The 21958-nt window shown below is 39.1% G+C and overlaps 1 protein-coding gene across 5 annotated transcripts in view; it reads left to right on the top strand.

The window, feature by feature from the left end:
• LOC108925076 (KN motif and ankyrin repeat domain-containing protein 1-like) overlaps positions 1 to 21958 on the top strand; it is a 38251-nt gene that overhangs the window by 3263 nt on the left and 13030 nt on the right. For 3 of the 5 annotated variants that reach the window (XM_018736802.2, XM_018736805.2, XM_018736803.2), the window contains one exon: positions 18560 to 18698. In XM_018736802.2, the coding sequence (XP_018592318.1) occupies positions 18662 to 18698 (37 nt within the window). In that variant the 5' untranslated portion in view covers positions 18560 to 18661. The remainder of the gene's footprint in view (positions 1 to 18559; positions 18699 to 21958) is intronic. The other 2 variants (XM_018736806.2, XM_018736807.2) reach the window with 1 other exon arrangement.

Genomic DNA, 21958 nt, shown 5'->3' with positions numbered 1-21958 from the left:
GTTTAAATTGATCCCCCCTTTTGACCTCTTTGGATGCAGGACCAGATTTTACATCTTGCAGTGAGGCCCAAGCATCAAAGGTTTTTCCCTGCTGTCAGCACTGTGTGTCACCTCCAGTGGGGGGCTGTTAAATGGCCCCATCCTGTGGTGTTTGTTAAAGGCCAGATTACTTCCACTTTGCTGATTGCTGTTTGACTGCTTAATTTGTCTTTGGTGTGAGAGGTGCATTCAGAGGAGGGTGCAAAGAAGCACTTCTTCCTTATGTGCCAGATGATTATGTGCTAGTCATCTAAAATTTTCTGAAGGAGAAAAAGGCAATTAATGGAAATGGTGATGGAAACAAAGATCAGTAAGAAGTAATATTTAATGTGATATTACAGTGGTGAGTTCTTAGTGTGCTTGTTTGTCATCACTAAATGGAAGGATACTAATCAGTTCTGTAGTTTTGTATACTTTATATAGTATCCAGTCCTTAGATTGGAGTTTAATGTCCATGAGAGGTACTTTTCATATAGAAAGGTTTTGTCATGGCATCATCCTGTTAAAATGTGGGATTTACACCTGCATGGTAGAACATGGTGACTTTGTCCTTTCCCTCAAACTGGGTGCTCTGCAGTACAGATGGCAGCTTGGAAAGAAATATCAGCTGGTGCAAGTCCTCATGATTGTACCTCTCAGTGGAAAAACGCAAAATATTCAGGTTTGTTCTTTCCTTTTAAAGATACGCTCTTTGATTAAATGAAAGTGAAGCATACATTAAGATTAAAGTGGATGAGGAGCAGTGGGCGGTAATGGGTGCATTTGAAGAAAGTGGCAACATGTGAGCTATGTGGATGTACTTGTGGTGTCTGTAGTCACTAAGCCACTGGTCTCAGTTTTGGGTTTTCAGTAATTGTAAGAGGAAGTTATATGGATTATCAAGAACCTTGGCAGGACTTGAGAGCATCTTGTTTAAGGTAGACAGGCTGGGTTTATGAATTTGAAAATGGGCGGCTTGGCACCAAGCAGGCAATCTGCATCAACTTAGCTGCCTGATTTAAAAGTGAGTTTGCAGCCACCTGAACACCCCTCCAGAGTTCACTTGGCCTGTGGAGAGGGTATTCAAGCCCTTGAATTGTGTAGAAATCTTCATTAAATCAGAGCAGACTGTAAGCTGTGCCGCTCAGCTATGTTAAGACTCAAGGACAGTGGAGATTTGAAGAACTCTGTACAATTTTATATATATATATATATACACACACACACACACACACACATATATATATATATATATAGTTTTTATCTGCAAAATCCTTCTATCAAAGGAAATGAGTGTAAAACCATTTTAATATTCACTTTTGTTTTTTACTGTTCATGTCCGCTTGCTACCTTTCATATTTAAACTTCAGTAGCCCAGAACGAACATAGGGTTTTCATCTCTAACTTATTTTACTTGAATGTTTTCCAAGGTAACCGTATTCATGTTATTCAGGCTTGACTGGTTGGGCTTGGAATGAAGCATTGTCACAACCGACTTTGATTCATTTAATATAAGCTTCAGAGTACTGCTATTTTGAAGGTCTCCCCCCAGAAATGCTTCTTAGGTATGGTTTTACGTGTGCTTGTACATTTATCAAAAATAAAACAATATCTTATTTTCATAAATATATTCCTTTTTTAGCTGAGTTTTTTTTTTTTTTTTTTTTTTTTTTTTTTTATAAAAGGTCATTTGGTCTGCAACTTAATTTCTCCCAGATGCTTATTGAGGTGTTATATTTATACACTTTTTCTTGATCTTTTTCTGTAAAATTACTTACAATGGTTAACCCATGTTTGCAGCAAGGCAACTTACTGGTGCAATTTAAGCTAAGTACCTTGCTCATTTTTACCACAGTGGGAGATGGGATTTCAGCCCTCGTCCTTTGTTAGCAAGACAAAGGCTCTAACCATATTTGCTGCATATCTACCTGTGGCTGCAAGTATGCAGTATGGCTTGTCTGGAAATATTAAATCTTCTTTGTATATCTTATTTGTTCCTCCAGTGTGTAAATGTGCATTATTTTACAATGAGTTACGTAACATTGTTATATTGGGGAACAGCAAGGACTGGGAAAAAAAATATTTTATATCGAGTAATTCTCTGTTTGGTTGTTACAGGTTAAACTCCAGTCCTCACTAGAGGACTTTAAGACCTTGAAATCAGATGACTGCAGCAACCAGTGGAGAAATATGTAGTGTCCCTTTATTCATAGAACTGTTTCAGGTTACTTTTGCACTCTTTCAAGTGGCCTTCGCAGATTTGCAAGGAAGAAATAAGTTCACTTTGTTTCCATTACCTCTCTGTAGTTTCATCCCCTTAAAGATAAGTTTATAGGCTAAAATGGTGATGGACAAATTGAAAATATGGGCAAAGTAATTTGTACCGGTAAAGTGTGTGGTAATCCGAGTATCATGCTTTAAACAAGCCTCAAGCTAAATTCTGGGCTTGCAGTATTATCTTGTGGTTCTTCAGTTGAACAGCTTAGGAGCTCGTGTGTATTGTTTTATGTGCTGTCAATTGTTTGAGATTGTTGTACAGAAATTTGAGAGGAATGTACCAATTTAGACACTTCTACATACCAGATTCCACTGCAATTTTAGCCCCCTTTCATTCATATTGACCGCATGATGTTTAAGGAGTACATTACTGCATGTAAGTTACCCCTGAGGTTTTGAGTCTGGAATGAAAACATGACCTGGTGGAAAAACCGTTAAAACAGATCCCCTTCCTTTCCATTATCTATAGGAAGTGTTCAGTTGGAGAAAAAAAAAATTAACTGGCTCTTTAAACTGCATTGGTAGCTGTTTTTGTATCTTATATATTGATCAACATATCATTGAAAATGAACTGGCTGTGTAGCAACAGTATTTGCTTTTTTCCATAAATAAGCCTTCTACAACTGAAAATGTGAATTTTTCAGATTTTTACTTAACCTGTGAAATTATAAGCATGCTATTCTGCCAAGTTTACTGTTTAAATAAGTAGCTTTATTGAAAAATTCAAATTTTAAGGGAAATGGGAATGAGGAGTAAATGGCACTGTACATTTCCAGTAACTATGTAGTCTTGTGTGCTCTACCTTTTCTAAATTCTCATTTCATTTGCAAGTTGTTTGTACACAATGCAGTATGGCAAGGCACTCATGGCACCAAAGAGGATTTTAAAAATGCAGTTAAAAGACTGTTAAAATGCTAATGTTTTTTGACTTGCCCAGATAAATGGCCATTTGTCTGTGCATTGTTATCAAAGGCATGTCCTGCATTACTGTGAAATTACAGTGCAAAGATGTCATTACCCGTAATTTTCTAATCTTTTGTGCTGTCATGATTTACTGGATGATTTGCTCTTCCTGGCTTGTTAGTTGTTTTCAGTAATCAGAAAAAATGTGAAATGACTGCGGTTGGCATGTATAGACATGAGGCAGGTTGTTGGTGAAGGTCTGCTATGTGAGAAGGAATTAACCACTTTCACTCTCTCTTGCACTTATTCCTCTAAAGGTATTGGGGGGGGGGGGGGGTGTTAAAACCTGTCATAACCACTAATTACTAGGTGTCCTCTTTTGTCCTACTTTTCCTTATTTCTTATTGGTTAAAAGTAATATTTTAATCTTCTGGTCAGGCTTTCAGCAGAAAATGCATTTTGTATCTCAACTTTCCTGGCTTGATGTTACCATGTGTCCAAGGTAATGAAGTGTGAGGTGAGTTTAGATTGGCACACACTTCACCTTGGTTCTTCTATGAGACCTACAATAAGAACCCCACGGTGAAACCATTGTTGTTTGCTCTAGTCGGTCAGTGAACAGACCTCACTGTGACCACCTTGTGAAAACATGGTCTTCGTGAAAGTGCCTTGTGTGCTGTATCTGGAATTCCTGCTGTTTCCAAAACACCACCTATGTATTCATCTATATGATAGGTTAGGCTGATAGTTAACTTGGCACTTTTTCTACTATTGCTTGGTTCTGAACTTGCATGTCTGTTATGTTTCATCTAATGATTTGCTGTCACTTTAATTCACAAGGAGACTATGCTGAAAAACGGTAAATGTCACACAGAATATACTTGTTACTTTCACACCCAAATTTAATGACATTGGGGTCTGTACTAGGGAGCATGTGTTTCTGCCCTTTAAATCGATTCATGTGCTGTAGTGTAGTTGTGGTCCACATTCAGGCAATGTGCAGAGCAAGTAACGGCTCTCTCAGTGGAAATATGGAACCTGCATTCTTCAGAAAGACGGATGTTTATTAAGGGGGAGATCTGTTACATGTATATGGATTTTTCCCTTGTTTGTGAAGAGTTGCTCCTTTCTTGGTCCATATGGGGTTGTTCCCAGAAAGAATATACATGCATAGACCCTGAAAACAGCTGGGGGTAGCACATTACATTTTTGAATCTCATTGTAGGTTGTTTGTGTAAAATTAAAAGCCCAAGTACAATAATATATTCTAAAAAAGTTATCGCTGTGTCAAAATTGAACTGTAAAACTAGTAATTTGACAGAAATAAGCCTAAGTAAGCTGTAATCATTCTTGGTAACTAAGGGTAGCATAGTATGTAGAGCTGTCACATGTCATGGCAAAGGTCTCCAGTTAAAATCCCCTTTTGCTGTTAAGGTACCCTAATCCATCCACTAAGAATACTTTGCTGTGAAAACTAATAAATCATTGTAAAGCTGATTATTCTGTAGTGTAAGGTCTATCAGTTTTTACTGTAAATGTTTACACTGATGTTACTTTGAACTTTTATTCTAACAAATGAAAGTTTTTGAACTTGATCTTAAGGTTATATTGCTTGGTAATATTTCGCACTACTGTTGTGCAGAGACTTGTTTTTATTTTGTTAAAATTCTGGTTAACGAGCATTTTATTTGGTAGACACTTGAGTTTGATGAAATGTGCCATGTGGTTGTTTACACGTTAGCTGTTGTAGGTCTTTACTCTTCGAACCACCCTGTAATTCTGGACTTTGTCACCCTTCCAACCTTAACATTGTGTGATACTTTCACACACATTACAAAACTGTTTTCATGCAGGGGTTCTCATATTCAACAACCTATTGTTTTCAGTTTTAACAAGGCACAGAATGTAATTTCATATTGGTTCCTTTTCTGTAGCAACAACTCCGTGACAAGATGCATTTCATATTTACCCAGATGCTAAAAGGATCTTAATTGCATGACAAATTGTACAAATTTGCAGCGGTTGCTGAAGTAGGTTGTGTCGTTCCTTTTCATGTTTGCACATTACCACGTATGCATGTCTACATGCGTTTCAATGGCTGACCTTTTTGTCTTTGAAGCTGTACAAGTAATGACCTTCTCAAGTTTCTGCATTCACAAAGAAGGCATTCGAATGTCTCACCCTGGAAACTGCAGAGGTTTCCATGCTGAACGGATTCCTAACATATTCCTTAAATTTAGGGTTGAAAGAGTATGTTTGTCAGGTAAATTATGACTGGGACTGTTTTTGAAGTTGTTTTACAATGCCAGTTTATAACATGCTTCATGTGCATTTAAGATCCCCAAGAAGGATATACTGTTGCTCTAGGTTCATAACTTAGGTTTAATGTCAGCTGGGGGTGAGAAGTTTCAGATTGCACAAAGACATAAAGTGGTTTATTAATATTTACAAGAGTATCTTGTTACTTTCAAGTAGTTAAGAAGGCAGAATAAAACATACAGTTGCTACATACATAGAGGTTTCCTAAAGGTTCTCCAGTTTAGTCTGTTTAGATGTCCTGATTTCATGGAGTGCCCTTGAGCTAATCCATTTTGTCTGCTTGTTTAGGAGATATAGGTTCCTGTATGCTGAAAAACACATGACCTCTAGCTCTCACCATCGAGACACATTTACAGGTGGCAATTTTGCTTGTCCTCTAGCTTTGTCTGTTTGGGTGCAAAACTTCCTCCTTCACAAACAACTTATTCCTTTGTCTGATCTTAGAAACTGATCCATGGTTAAAAGCTATTTGCTTTAATATTGATTTTTTTAATGTTGTGGATTTTATCTTTGCGGAGTTAAGATATTTCTACAGGTACAAGGTTGTAAAACTCAAATGTCCACCAGAAAGCTTCCTTTTGGTCTCCAATTTTTGTACTTAAATTAGCTTTCGATATTTGTTGTCTGGGTAGGTCTGTCATTAATTTGCATCCTTGGCTAAAGAATGCCAAATGCTTTCGGTTCCCGTCCATTCAGAGCGTAGGCTGTGGTAAATAGCACTTCACAAAGTAAAGTGGGGTACTGAAAGAGCCCCTCAGCATGATGTCCTAATTAAACATTCCTTGTCCATGGAGGTGGCATGATTAGGAACTAACCAAATTTTAAGAACTGACCTAAACGATCCCTTACAACAAGTAGTAAAAATTTTCACCAGTCTAATGCAGTATTTTTGTTTTTGCAGCTTTTGCCCCTCTAGATTTTAAGATGAAGTTTTTTTGTTTTATTTTCTGTGTAGACATGTTTATTATGTATACATCGTCTGTTGACCTATTTTTAAATGAAAATGATTTCTTGCTTTTGTATAACTTTTTGAATGTTTCTTGTGAGGCTCCTAAAATAATTTAGTTGCACTGTTTTTGGATGTATTACAAGGATATATAAGCCTGGGATTTTTGTGTACTTTCACATTTTGTATTTTTTTTTTATATCCAGTAAATCTTTTGTACGTTTGTGACTATGTGAGTGCATTTTTAAATCAGCTTATATTACCCAGTTCTAACATGAATATCTAACTTGAACTATAATATGATTTAAAAAATAAATCACATCTTTTGATGCGAGATTAAACTCAGAATCCAGAATCTTGGAGTCCTTTCTCTGTCATCATTGCAACGTTCAGTACTGTCTCCTTTTGGCTCTTTACACAAGAGTGAAAGGGTCCTCATAGCTCGGAGGGCATTGTTTGTTGGGTGTGTAAGTTTTAGACAATGAGTTGCCTAATTTGTTCAGTGTTCATTGATTTGTTAAGCCTGACACAACCACAGTTTTCATTCCCATGCATTCCTTGGCCATCAACAAGCCTTTCTTAATGACTCTATTCTGAAGAGAATGAAGTCTGGGGGGGAAAAAAGGCACAAAAAGGTGTCGTACATGGTTACATAATATTACCAGTTAATGCAGCAGCCCTGTGTTGGCACAGTGGCGAAGCCTATTCTTTCAGAGCACAGAGAAATGTTGTTTGTCACCTTACACACACACACATTTTCTGAACCACTTGTCCCAGACGGGATCACGGGTAACCGGAGCCTAACCCGGCAACTCAAGGCGTAAGGCCGGAGGGGGAGGGGCCGCACCCAGGACAGGATGCCAGTCTGTCGCAAGGCACCCCAAGCGGGACTCGAACCCCAGACCCACCGGAGAGCAGGACCTGGTCCAACCCACTGCGCCACCGCACCCCCTCACCTTACACAGCAAGACTCATTTACTTTTACATTTATTTATCTATCAGACACCTTTTCTCCAAAGCGACTTCCAGTGAACTCCATGTAGTGTAATGAGCCCACAAACCTTATTCACCAAGGTGACCTGCACTGCTAGATACACTACTTACACTGGGTCACTCATCCATACATCAGTGGAACACATCATATTGGCTGTATTAAGAACCTATGTACTGGCTGCAAGGTCATGTTCAGGGAAAATGCCAGCATGGGTTAAAGTGAATTTCAGGCATGCGTCTTATGACTGACCTGTGTTTATTTTTCCCATGCTGAAGAGAGAAAGGGTTGGTTTTAACACTCTTTGACCCCACGAGAGCCTGCTGCTTGCTAAGCTCTTGTTATTTCAGTGTTACTCCTGCAAGAGTGGATTCTTCCTCTGCATCCATTTACTAGTGAATTCCATGCTGTTGATGGAATGTTAGTATTATTATAGATATAAGGCCATTTTTGACCTCTGGTATTGTCTTGAGTATTCAGTAGCACTGACACAAGGATTCACTGTTAGGGCATCCTTTGTGCAAGAAATCACCTTTCCTATGATGGCTTCTTTACGCATAACATTGTCGGCTGCTGCTTTTGTGTTCCTTCTGTTTCTACTGTTTTGTATAACCAGACATATGTTTTCTTTTTCTCAGAAATGAACGAAGTGAACAATTTGTCAATAAATTCTAAGGGTGGCCTTTCTGTAACACTGCTGTGGTTGCAGACTGTCAGCATGTGTGTTATATGTAATGTGTAATAATTCTTTTGTAACCATAGCAGCGTCCAGTGGCCAGTCTTTGAACGTAACTTTTATTATTACTTGGTATGTTACTGTACCAAATATTTTATGTGTTGGTTAATAGCTCTCGTGCTTTATAAAATCTAAATGTTGTATAGATTAGGTGAATTTTATTCATCAGCTTTTGATTTTGTTTGCTGCACTTTCAAGGTATGTATTGTAGACTGAATTGATGCTCTTGAATGCTTTTTCTGCTTTTTCATATTGATAAATGTGTGTAGAGCTTATATCACATATGAATTAAGGGTATCTTTTGATTATTTTGCTACCCAATCAAAAGAAATTAATTGATGAGATGGACACTCAATTTTGAAATTGTCATCAAGATCTGACACCAGACACATTGTAGACTTCGAGTGAAATGAAATTTAGTGAATGCAGTTTTCAAAAATTGCTGTTTATTTTAAACTTTGCTTTACTTTTTTTTTATCATTTATTGCACTGTTACTACAGGGGGGTGCAGTGGCGCAGTGGGTTGGACTGCGGTCTTGCTCTCTAGTGGGTCTGGGGTTCGAGTCCCGCTTGGGGTGCCTTGCGATGGACTGGCGTCCCGTCCTGGGTGTGTCCCCTCCCCCTCCGGCCTTACGCCCTGTGTTGCCGGGTAGGCTCCGGTTCCCCATGACCCTGTATGGGACAAGCGGTTCTGAAAATGTGTGTGTGTGTGTGCGGGCACTGTTACTTCCATCTTACTACCATGAGGTGGCCACTTTTTTCGTGGGCTGCGGCTCATGTTGGGCGGAAACATTACTATAATATGTTTATTCATAAAAAGAAGAGGTTTTTGTTTATTTCATGGGTCACTGCCTCTGTGGTATTGTTTACGATAAACAGTAAATGCCCCTCACTGGTGTCTTTTGTGTGTTATGGTATAGTACAGTACAGAGTGTAGTACATGTACACACCTCTACTGTACAGTTATAGTACAGAGGTGTGTACATGTCACAGGAAAATAAACTGTTATGCTCAGTAATGTGGATTTTATTCCAGTTCTCATAGGCTTTTCTTGCATGTACCGCAATATCTGTAAAACAAGAACTTGATTCTTAATGTAATTTCCTTTTGGTGTAATATTGTACTTGGATCAGACTGAAACAGTTCAAACACAGTAGAAATTTTTTGTCTATTTTTATCCTCTGCTTGGCAGACTTGATCTCTAAATACAAAAATGTCTGAGTTAGGTGCCAGTTTTAAAGCATTCCCAAAATGCCACAAGCAGTACAAACCAGCTCTGAGAGTATTTGGCACATGATGTCTTGAGCCCGTCTGCTTGCCGTAGCCACACCGCCTACTCTTTTTTTGTTGTAACACCTGTGCACGTTGCCTGACTCTTCTCTTTTATTTTATTACAGGAACTAATTAAAATTTCATGTGTTTTTTTGGTGCAGAATTCAATTGCCCCCACTTCAGGCACTAGCAAGTGAGCCGGGGGGCTCGACTGGGGGTGATGTCAAGGCAAACAAGAGGCTCCTGTTCAGACAGCAAGGGTGCACATATGTGCCTGACAAGTCCTGTACACTGGGTTTCGGACTACTTCAACTGCATGGTCCGCCCTCAAACTGGTCCCATACAACCGTGCCCCTCTTGCAAGGAGTGGGACAAATCAGATTAGTTCTTTCTTTCCCTTTTTTCGTAGAAGTGCCGGCACCATTTCTCAAGTGGCATTTCTGTACTGCAAGATATATTCAAGTAAATACAGCTAAAGGTTACAATATTTGGCATGGGTAGTCATTTGGTGCTATTTAACAAATTTCAAAAAACGAGGACAAATCTTTTAAAATTCATTGGAATTGTGGTGCATGTTGATAGTTAACTTGTTGGAAATAAGTTAGACGCCTGAGTCCACGACACATTTGCAGTTGAAGGTTTTGGTGTGGACTAGCGCAATAACATACATTTCTGTTTCGGTCACTATTAAGTGAGATCAGTAGGCTTGTGCTTGGGCCTCTGTGCAAGTTCATGGTCATTAGATTATTTTTCAGCAATCCCGGGTTTCACCTTGAGAACTGTTCCTGTTTGGATACTGGATGCAACTAATTGTGGTGAAATATCCTGTTTGAAAATGAACTGGAGTTACTGCACCTTCTATGGGAGGGATCAGTGTGTATTTATTATCTTTCACTTTTGGAAACAGACTAAGAAATAATGATTGCTAATGTGAGGTAGAATAAATTCTCTGGGGACTTAAGTAAGCTTAAAGAAATATCAGTAACCTACACATACTAAATCATGTTGGATCATTTAAAAAAAAAAAAATGGTCATGATAAAGACTTTGGTACTATTTCACATCTGAGGTTTATACTAAAGAGAAAATTGCTATGGAGCACCACAGTTCAGACTTTACTCTTGTTACGCTGGCAAACTTTGTTAATGCTGAAAAGTTTGTTGTGATTGCAGTGTTTTGGCTACATTATTGATATTCATGTATTTAAGGTTTTGTTTCCTGGCTGACATTAAACATCTCTTACATAAAGTGGTAGAAAAGTATTTGGGTTTTTAAGCCAGCACAGAAGTGTTAAACATACTTTGAAATATGGGGATTATCTGTTATTTTGGGACTGTGTGTACAAATTAAGGTCACATAATTCCCCAAACTGTCAAACCAATTTTCTTTTGTTCTCCTGATAAGCCTATTGACATTGTATTCTAGAAGCCACAAAGTCCTTTAACATTCTGTTTTAGTAATACAATGCATTAACATCATGGATTTTAAATTTGATTTATGGTGATCAGCGGAGTTGTTTCAGACATCCTGATCTATATAGCTTTCTATATGACCAGAAGAAAGAGGAAACGGTGAGGGGAATTGACATGAGTATTGAATTTGCCAATTAATTTGATTCAAGGCCTGTGTATCGGATATGAGGATAAATTTCAATGAATTGACACCTCAGAGGTGTGAAACTGAAGGATAGCATTTCAGCGCTCTGTTCAAATGTAAAAATTGTTAAACTGTTGGCTGAAATGTTGACTAGAACAGATGAGGAAATGTCTAGCATGAACCAGGTTGCATCATTTACCAAAATATTGAAATGATCATCAATAAAAGCTAATCCTGTTGCAGGGTTACAGTGTCCAGAGCTTATTCTGGAAGCATAGGGCACAAGGTACGATCCATTTCAGGGCAGTCGCTCACATGCTCATACACTCACTGAGAGCAAGTGAGTGCCACTGCTTCACCTGAAACTTTTTTTTTTATTTATTAAAATTTTCTATATAACTGTGGGCAGAAACCAGAGAACCTAGAAGAAGCAGTTGATTTGGCTTAAATGTTTTCTGTCAAGAAGTGACTTAGTACACTTGGAACAATGTGGTGTATGGATATGAGCCTCTTTCTACTGGTATTCCTCCAGAGTTAAAACTAGTCCACTTTTTTTTTTTTTTTTTTTTTTTTTTAATCTTACATATACAGCTTTTTTTAATTCCAAAGTATGTAACAGCTACTGACATGCCTTTGAAATAGACTACTCCCTGCACTGTATCATAATAGAGGTGATGTAAAACTGTAGCTAGGTGCAACCACCCAGTCCTGTTCTTTGTGTGGGGGAGAAAAAAATGCACAAATCATCTCCACATATAGACTTGGTGATGCTCAGCTGTAATAACTGCCAAGATTGTTTGCGTGAGGAGCTCCACTTCTCCATTGCTTACATATAACCACAGATATAATTGCAGGTCTTAGCTCTGGCAAAAGCTGTAGCACATTGAGTTATTCATGTGACTAACCCCTTTATAGGCCATTCTGGAAAGGTGTACTCTGTATAGTGGTTAATTGGATGACTTTTGCTTTTTGATAATTGTGCATGTTTAAGTCCCTTTGCAGCATTTCTTCTTGTAAATGATTCTTTCTTATGGTGTGTAGTGAGTGAGTATGTTCACATTTTACCGGTCAGTAATTGTAGTTTGCAGATCGTGTCCCTGTTCCGAAGTTCAGATTTAGAAAATATTTACACAGGGTCAATTTAACTTTGTTAGCCTGTAGTCCTTACTAAAACTAACATGTGAATAGGTAAGAAGACCAAGCGCAAAGCCTGCATTTATCTTAAGCAAAGAAAACAGAATATGTTTGTGTATGATGACTCACCTCAAACCTGCAGCTTCTGAATTTGAGCCTTTTTAAGTTCAATACTTTAACCATGAGCAGCACAGTTGTGCAACGGGTAAAACTGGTGCATCATAGTGCCCGAGCTGTTCAGGTGTAGGTTCAAGTCTGACTTGGGGTGTGTAGAGTTCTTCCAGTGTTCGCAGTCCCAAGATGTTCTTGGATGGGGGCTGTGTTAAACTAATTATTTACCCTCCCTTACCATGAAAACCATGCAAGTGGTCACCATGAGTCAGGTTTGACTCTACAGCACTTGCCCTACATTACCTTAACCACTGCTTGCTACACCAGTAACAGTGACATGATGTGCCAGGTATGTTTTCCTGGAGGTTTCTCACTGGGGGCTGCATGCTGTGCTGCTCTATCACTCCTCTCCTTTTCAAGAACATTTTCCATCTCCAGCAGCCATGTGTTTAGCCATAACTGCAGAGCTTTCACTGGTGGACAGAATGTATTTCCAAATTTATCAGCATTTTATTCATCTGTATGCAGAAGTTTTATTGTGTTTTGATGTCCTCCAAAAGACCCTGAGCGTGTTTCAGATTTCTGCTCGTTGACACAATAGACCTCTAGAGGGCAGTGTTGCTGGATGGAACTTGAACAACCCATGGCGTAAACCTGGATTGTGGATTTTCTTGCTGTAGCCATTGCAATACAATAAATGTAGTGTATTTAGTCATCTTGCTAACTTTTGCTTCATTTTGAATGAGTCTTATAGAACTGTGAGGTGTTATGTTTACTGAACTGGAATGTTTTAGTAAGGAGTTCCACTGAAGAGATAGAAATAAGTTCTCTGGTGGCTGACTCTGCTTCGTAGGGGAACATGACAGCAGTCATCAATGCCAAATCTGTTGAATAGGGCAGTAGTCATTAGAACCCATGCTACTGAAGGGCACTGCCTTGAACATTGCTCCTGCTGCAATACCCTTAAGCAAGGTACTCACCCTGAGTTGATACAGTAAAAATAACATGTATAAATGATTAAAAAGAAAAGGTGTAGTATACCAATCTAACACTAAGAGACAGACTTCTGCTAAATTAATAAATGTAATATTCAGAACCATGTAGTCTAGTATGTTTAATTAAATATAGCCAGTGAAGGAGACAGTAACAGTGAACAGGCCATAAGAATAGCTTTCCATTTCACCGGAATTGTTTATACATCGAGGCAGTGTTTGCTGTGTGTAAATAACAGTCTTTGCCAGTTCTGCTTTCAAACAAAACAGTCCTTTAAATGCAACACTACCCACCCCCGCCATGGTATGGAGAACACAATTCTTTGTTTTGCAAGGGCGTTGTTTGTGCCTCAATTAGTTAAATCCAGCGAGGTGAAAATAGCCCGCTGCTGCACACTTCCTGGAAGTAATTGAAGGTTTGCATTCTTGATTTGGCTCTGCTCTTTCGTGTGGAAGAGGAATGTTTCTGGGCCGTGTGTGTGTGTGTGTGTGTGTGTGTGTGTGTGTGTGTGTGTGTGTGTGAGTGTGAGACTTGTTGAGCTGCTGGTTGATGTTCCAGAACTCCAGCGGATAAACCCATTTCCTAAAATAGAGAAGTGACAGTGCCAAGCCAGCATTCCAAACCAATGGCCCTGAATTGCCCACTTTCAGTCCTGGTTAGGAGAGAGTGCATACTGAAATGGGTTATTTTTGCTGGACACAGGGGCATTGTCTTTTTTTTCTTCTAAATGTGAGGTTCAGGTGTTTTCAAACCCCCCCATTAATATTTGTGCTGTTGTGTGTTTCCTACTGTACTGAAAGTCTGCACGTATGTGTAGTGCTGCTCTGACCCCAAGGGACTTGTCTGAGTTTTAATTTTTTTGGTACATCTTTTTTTGCTGTTGTGCACCCTAATGAAAAACTCTTGATTTAATGTAAAAACACAGGAAGGTCTAAAAGTGCTGTGGTTAGCTCAGTGATAAAGGCTGAAGAATCTTGTAAGAACATCTCATCTCATCCTGTTTTATTGCCAACTTGGCATTAATATTTCGTTCTTCCAGAAGAAGAAATATAATTATTTCCGATGGCTTGAGAGGCTTATGCGAGTTTCTTTTTGCTGTAGTGCACAAATGTAAACTCTTTCATTCCTTGAAGGTTACTTACTTTTTAGATACTGGCCTGGCTTTGGTATTAGGAGTATGATTCCTCAGATTCCAGTCATGAGTAAAGAAGCAGAATGACTTATGACCCACATCTGTGATGATCTGCCATGTGTTTAAAACCATAAAAATGTCCTTTTCCACTTAAAGAAGAGCCCCAAGTGTAATTTGGCCTGTCCACAAGGCCTCCTCTGTAATCTCTGCAGTTCTGCCATGGCCGAGTCGCTCTACAGGCTTCCAGCTGCTCTGGCTGTTCTGTGTCGCTGAATTGGGTGGAACTGGAAGCTGTTCTGGCACCCTTTCTGCCCGCCTGGTGAAGGTTGCCCTGGAGCATCCTTCAAACATGTTGCCATGTGGATCCCTTGTCTGTTTAAACACTTCGTAGCTTGTTAATGAAGACCAAATAGCAGAGTACAGGGGTTATGTTAGTGATTCTGTGGACCTGTATTCTTTAAGAAAGTTTGTGCTAAATGGAGTGAAGCTGCTTATTTTAAATAAAGTGGGTAGTTGGTGGCATGGTGGCACAGAAGGTAATGTAGGTGTCTTACAGTGCCTCGGCTATGCGATCAGGCTTGGGTTTAGTTCTTGTTCAGTCTCTATAGAGTATGTCTCCATCTGGGCTGTATCCCGCTTAGCCTTGTACTCTCTGATTTCAGGATGTGTTCTGACCTACTGCAACCTTGCCTAGGAAAAGTGGTTATTAAGTTTCATTGGGAGTGTACCTACATCTTAACACCTGCACTTTTTTTAAACCCAGTACTCAGTATTTTTCTTTCATATTTTGGCCAGCCTACCATATTGATTAATGGAGTTTGTCTGTACGGCTGTGGAACTTCCTTTGTCCATTTGTAATTAAAATGCAAGTTAACACAGAGCTAGTGAAATACTGAGTAAGAGCTACATTAAAACTCACAGAAAAGCAGTCCTGTAACTAGTATGTATTGTGTAAATTCAGCATTTTGGGTTCTGAAAAAGAGTCACCTTAAAATTTCACTTGGTAGAAAACAACATGTTTGTATGTTATTGAAGAGAACAAGTCCTGCTTTGTTCAACAGTGTGTACTGAACGTGCACATTTGTCATTTTATTGATTGGGCAATTGAGCTGTCTGATGTAACTCTAAGAGCAGAACCCAGCTTCCATAACTCTTCAGTTATTGTGTCCTCTGGTTTACCCTGGAGCTGTTTCTTCAAGCACAGTTACTCAGATTAGCTGGATAACATTTGTTAGGCATACTTGCATCTTGGTTACTTAAATCCAGCACTGTGAAAATGATCTGCAATTAGTGAACGTTTTCCATAAGAATCTGTTGTAATTTTTTTATTGTAAAATTCTGTTGTTTACGAATGTTTTCTCTCTCTGACACCCTCACTATACTCACCCGCTTGTCCAAGTCAGTGTCGCAGTGGTCTGGAGCTCATCCAGGAAGCATGGGGGCCTAGTCAGGGTACACCGTGGACAAGTTTACAAATGTTATTGCTATGAAATGTTGCTTTCTGAAATGATGCCCTGCTCCATTAGTTTGTTTCTATTTGATAATTTACTTCATCTGATAAACTGAGTAAAGTCACAACATCTTACATAAGATATCATGAAGCAAATTTAATGGAATTTGCTGTTTTAGCACAGGGTCCTGCCATACACTGTGCATTAATGTTTCCTACCAGTGCAAAACCTTTTGCACTTCAGCTTATGTTTTGTGGTGTTAGGGGGTAAATTATTGGATGAACGGAGCTCTATAAGCTCACATACCCTCCACCCCTCCTTCCATACCTGGAAGCAATCATATCAAGGCCCCTACTCTGGGGTAAAGGACTAGTTACCCCTATAAGACCCCTGTCATGGAAGGAACTTAGCTAAACTTAGCTGTAACTCATACCTCTTTTAGCATGATGAGAGTATGGCTAATTCTGTCTGGTAACAGCTCTAGTCACCCTTGCTGCCCATGGTGTGTGTGGTCATGAAGGATTCAGGTAAGCACCTGTGGTTTTTGAATGCGGTTTTTACAGTGAACTGAACAGGCTCTGGCGGAATTTGAAAGTCCTAATCCTCTGTTATTGCTGGTTTGGTATTGCCACTAAATATTCCCAGGTAGGACAGGTACTTTTGAATCTGGAAGTGATCATTGTAACAGTTTCTGGGATTTAATTGGTTTGACCAGGTTGTCTTGTATTCAGTTTTCAATAAAGGATGGCCTCATTCCAAGGAAAAGGGAGCTTGTCTAAGATATAATATTATACAGCTTGGTGTTTACATTATATACTTTTGTCTCTTCAGTGACATTTTTCTCTGTTAGAACTGTGAAAAGGTTAGACATGTTTGTTTAGATATTTCTAGACTTTGTAGAATTCCTGCTTAATGCAAGGCCTTGTGGTTGATTCCTAACTATATGTACATGACAATTTTTGTTCTCAGTATGAAATCTCTAATTTATACAGTGCAACACAGGCTCAATGTGACTTGGGGTGCTGGAGAAATATTCTTAGACATCTTAGTTTTTGTTCCATTTATTGGAAAGTTTGGTGTGGTTTGTGGTTGAGCCTTTCTCAAAGTGCTTTTTCATATGCAGAATTTCTGAAATTTTGGTCTACAGAAATGAGTTTCTTTCCACCCCATGTACGCACTTGAAGTATTCATTGATGTACATCTGCATCTTTTCATTAAATGTTCCAGTATAAAAGCAAACTAATATTTTAGAGATTTAATTTCTCATTTAACAAACCCTTTAATAATGTGCTATTGGAATCTCCAAATTAACTGTTTCTGACTGCTGTAATGCATGTTTAATTAGTGGCAGGTCTTTCCATATATGGTAAACATGAACTGATAACTTTGTAGTAGTTTGTCTCTGTTGTTGACGATGCTTGCATCTGGTCTCCACAAGGCTATAAATGATTATTTTCATTATAGCTAAACGTGGGTAAACTTTAACACTTAAAAGAATGAATTACCAGTTGCTGTTTCCATTAGCTGCATAGTTATAAAATGATATTTTTAGATGCTTTTGTTTCAAATCCATTCAATGTTTATTATTATAGCCACATTTGTTTGTATCAAATATAAATTGTGATTAAAATAACAATGACTTAAATTTTCACTGATAGAAGACCAAACATGTATATAGGGACAAGACTGAGTGAGACCCATATATTGTATGTTTAAAAATTCTTTTTAAGGAGTCTGCATCAGGGGGCTTCATTCTGGAGACATGTCAAGTAGCAACAATAATAAGTAGTAACAATTAACATTAGTACTAAAATATAGTTAATTTATATGGGGCAAAAAGTCAAAGTAGTAGGGAAAAGAAAACTCCAAAGTTTGTACAGGTGAGGTTTTTTTTTCCTTTTTTTTTTTTTTTTTTTTGAGGGGCCATGGCCACCAATCTGGGATTCTCTAACTTTACATAGGTAGAGAAAAGTAGTACTATTGCATAAGCATTTAACTGATTGACCATTTTGCCCTCCAGAAGCTCCTTATCCAGGTAGCTGTGATCTTCACCATGTTCTCTGAAAACCCGTATGTCCAGCCTGAACATGCGCTATAGTAAATATGTGGTTATTTGAAATTTGATCATAAATGAACAATAAGAGCATATTTTGATCATAAGCCTTCAGGCAGCTGTGCTTTCGTGAAGCTCCACTGCACTAGCAACTACAACAATGGGAAGCATAGTGTAAAGTTACCTACTTTTGATATTCAGACTTTGGCTGACTCCGTCACATGTAAATTTCACAAGTCTACGCTGTTTTCACTTTCTCAGTGTGCAGTGTATGTCACAAATTCCTTTCTGGATTTGTTACATACAATTAATTTATTTAGGACAAATCTATTCTCAAGTGGTGTAACTTTTCAGTTATGCTTGAGGTTGAAAATTACTAGTAGTAATCAAGGAAGACTGGAAAAGGATGGGAACAGAGAAATGACCAAAGGGTGAAATGGTTTTGTCTAAACAGACATTGGCCTATACATCTGTTTCAAGCATGTTTGTTTACAGTAATAATGGAATATTGCATGAATTCTAAGGTAATAGTACTGTTTTGTAAGTAAAAACAAAAATGTTAAATGCCTCATGCTATTTGTGGTGGCACTGTTAATCCAACAAATGTTTAACATCCTGTTTCCCTTAGTTTACAGGTTGCATGGAAAGCAGTGAACAGGACTTGATGCATGACATTTGCATGACTTTGTATTGCATTCCAGCGTGGAAGTTGCAGTGATCAGCAGCACCCATGGCTCAAATGACACACCATAATGGAAGTTCATCAGGTAATCTTTCTGCTGTGTTACTCTTTTTTTTTTTTTTTTTTTGGGAAAGTTCAAAGCCACACCTGATGGCTTGTAGTCCGGGAATGCATGTATTTATAATTCAGCAAAGGCAGCATCATGTCAGCCAAGCAAGAGAATTTGTCCTGGAGTGTCTTCCTTTTCACTGATTTCCCCCCCCCCCTTTCCAAGTCACTTGTTGGCTGAGCTATGCATGCACTCATACAGAGGGAGTCTAGAACACTGATGAATGCCCCAGCCACACCTTATTATTAATTACTACAAATGTGTCCACAACGCAAAAAAAAAAAAAAATCACCACTGTTGTCCGTGGATATGTTTGTAGTAATTAATAATAAGGTGTGGCTCACTGCAGTTCAGAAAGTTGGACCTGAAAATGGGCCTTCACATGCATGCAGGACAAGAGCTCTCTGTGCGGTGTACTCATGTAGCTAGTTGCCTGGCAACCAGGGTGCTGGGGTTTGGCCTAGGCAGTAGTGGAAGAGCCAAATGACCCTACAGACCACTAGAGTGATTTAGAGCGAGCACAGTTATTTGCATTCTCTGGCATCCAAGCTACCCCTTTCTGCATTGCTGGTGTCCTCATCATCAGATTTCTATGGCTTTTTTATTTTGCAACGTTGCCTTAATTCCCTCATACAAGACCTAATTTACAGTTTTAAACTTTTGTAAGCTATTATGTTTGAATGACAGGTGTGCAATGGCCATGATCATTCAACAAGTCACTGTGAAACTGTAAGCCAGATTGTTACATAAAGTTACACATTTTTGTGAATAAGAATTTTATGAAACTGAGCTATTGATTTGGATTGATAGATGAAAATGGCATCGGTTTTTGTGTCATAGGCTATTAGTATTTAGCTGATGCCTTTACTCAAACCAACTTGAAATCCTTGATACACTAGGCTACTCCTTAGAATCATTGACCCATCAACATATTACAGGTCAATGTAACAAACACATATGTGCACACTCACTGCAGGCTCACTAAAGTCACCTAAAACAAATGTCCTTAGGCTGTGCAAGGAAACCAAAACAAACAGAGCATGCAGACACCACATAAACTGAGTGGGTATTGAGCCTACGCCCACACTCCAGGGACTGCAAGGCAGCAGCACTGTTGCGGTGCCCCTGTGACATCTCCATGAAGCTCAAGCATTTTAAAAAACATTAAAATGCTTACCCTTTTCCATGTGTGACTTTGACATCTTTTAAAACCAAAATTTTGACCAGTTCAGGAAGTCTTAAATGCTTTATGGAAACACTGGTGGTTATAAACAAGGCTATTAAGTAATTCTGTGAATGGTATTGATAATTGACAGTGGAAAATTCTTTAAATGAACATATGGCTTTCATTACGGTTGTAAACATTTGTCCATTACTTATTTTTTCCACTAAAAATGTTAAAACATTACATTGTCAGCAGAAAGGTTTCTAAGAAATTTGGTTGCCCGTGTTTTGGTACCCTTTGTACTACAGTCCCTTGGCTAGCAGTAATGTTCAAATATGTTTTTAGGCAGCCTGATGTTAAGTATGGTGCAAGTGTGTCTGTTCTGGAATTTCATGATAAAACGGGAGAGATCCCCACGAGAAAAAGCTGTCTCTCTCTCCCCCCCCCCCCCCCCCCCCCTTTTCTTTTTTGTCCATTCCCCTTTTTGTAGGGGATGGGGAGCAAACAGAGTATATGTAACACTTAATGTAATTGCGAGTCTGTCTAATGTGCACATTTGTGTTGGGCAATATACTGTGGCGTGCAGTGCTCTGGGTTCGGATGGAGCGAAGGACACACAGGCAGCGTTCATTGGGAACGTTTATTGGAACACCAGCACACAAAGGAAATATAATGCTCTCAGTCCGAGAACCCCCTCTTTGCCAGAAAACACAGTTGCCCCATATATTCCCCGTAAGTCCCCCACTCCCAGCGGTTCAACATTTTATTCATATTTTACTCACAATCCAACTATTTAGAATAGACACATTTTCCCACTCAAACTCATGGTAACACGGGTCGTTACAATACGATAATATCCTTCATGTCTCGGTGAAGATGTCTATATCCAAATCTTTTTGTGTCTGCTGTGTTAAGGTGTGAGGAAGGAGAGAGCAGTCTGCAGGCTGTTCACCGTCAGCATAGCTGCTGTGTAAATGGAACACAGGGAAACTGTGCTGCCTGCTGTTTTGGCCAATGGCCACAGAAAACAAGCTGCCCCGACCAGTAGAGGGCTTATATTCCATGTTGTGAACAAGCTGGCTCAGCTGCGACTTTGCCAAAGTTTGTAAAAAGAACCCTTTACATTTTAGCAGAACAGTGGCAGAAATGACTCTTTCAGAAGGTGGTTGCTTACTGTTCTGTTGTGGGCAGGTTCCAGGATGTTAGGTGTCTGCATCCTTATTGATGAACTATAATACACAATGGTTCAAAATATCTTCACTTCTGAAGTATTCTTCACACAGATTAATACACAAATGTTTACTTTGTTACACCTTCTTGAAATTTATTTCACTTTACTGAAAGTGTAGCATTTTCAAGCTTTTTTTGGACTTTTACCTGTCACTTCCAAGAGGGCATTCTCCAGAATGTAGGGTTTATGTCTCACAGTAAACAGGCTTTTTCAGAGCCAAGTTACCTGGGTAAAATTTTAAAAAGATCTTCAACATTTGTTGGCTTCTGTTTCCTCAGTCTTTTTTATTGAACTGTCTTTATGGGCTGTGCACAAAATGAACTCTGATTGCTGTCGACTTCCTTAGAGTTGAAATGGGCATTTAGGTTAGTCATGGAGTGTAAATGTTCAGGAAATGAACCTGCTACTCCAGACACAGCAGTCTGGTATTAAGGTGTTAGTTGTGTATTTGCTGCATTGTGTTAATTTTTCAAATTCCGTTTACTTCGGCGCTTTAAACAGGAAATGATATAGTTAAGTTGGGTAGGTGGTTTCATATTGTATTTTGTACAAAGCACCAGGGAACAAAGGAAAGGGAATTGCTTTCCTGTGCCTTGTTCATGGCAGTGTTGAGCCAGGTTTCTCTTACCACTGGAAGGCGTTTCCCTCCTTCGCTCTGCGCATAGGTTACTGTTTAATTAAGGCCTCTGTTTATTTCCTCTGTGAGAGAGAGGCCTGTAAAAGTGATGTCGCTGTGGCGTGTTTTGCACAGACCTTTTTATCAGCGTCAAAAGCAGTAGCAGGAGCGTCACAAGTGCCTAGGGGCGGGGTGATCAAGCGCCGTCCGGCAAACGGGGGCTC

Source organism: Scleropages formosus, chromosome 6, assembly GCF_900964775.1.
Source record: "Scleropages formosus chromosome 6, fSclFor1.1, whole genome shotgun sequence".
NCBI lineage: Eukaryota > Metazoa > Chordata > Actinopteri > Osteoglossiformes > Osteoglossidae > Scleropages > Scleropages formosus.
Note: the sequence above shows the minus strand (reverse complement) of the source record. Positions and strands in the feature narration are given on the sequence as shown.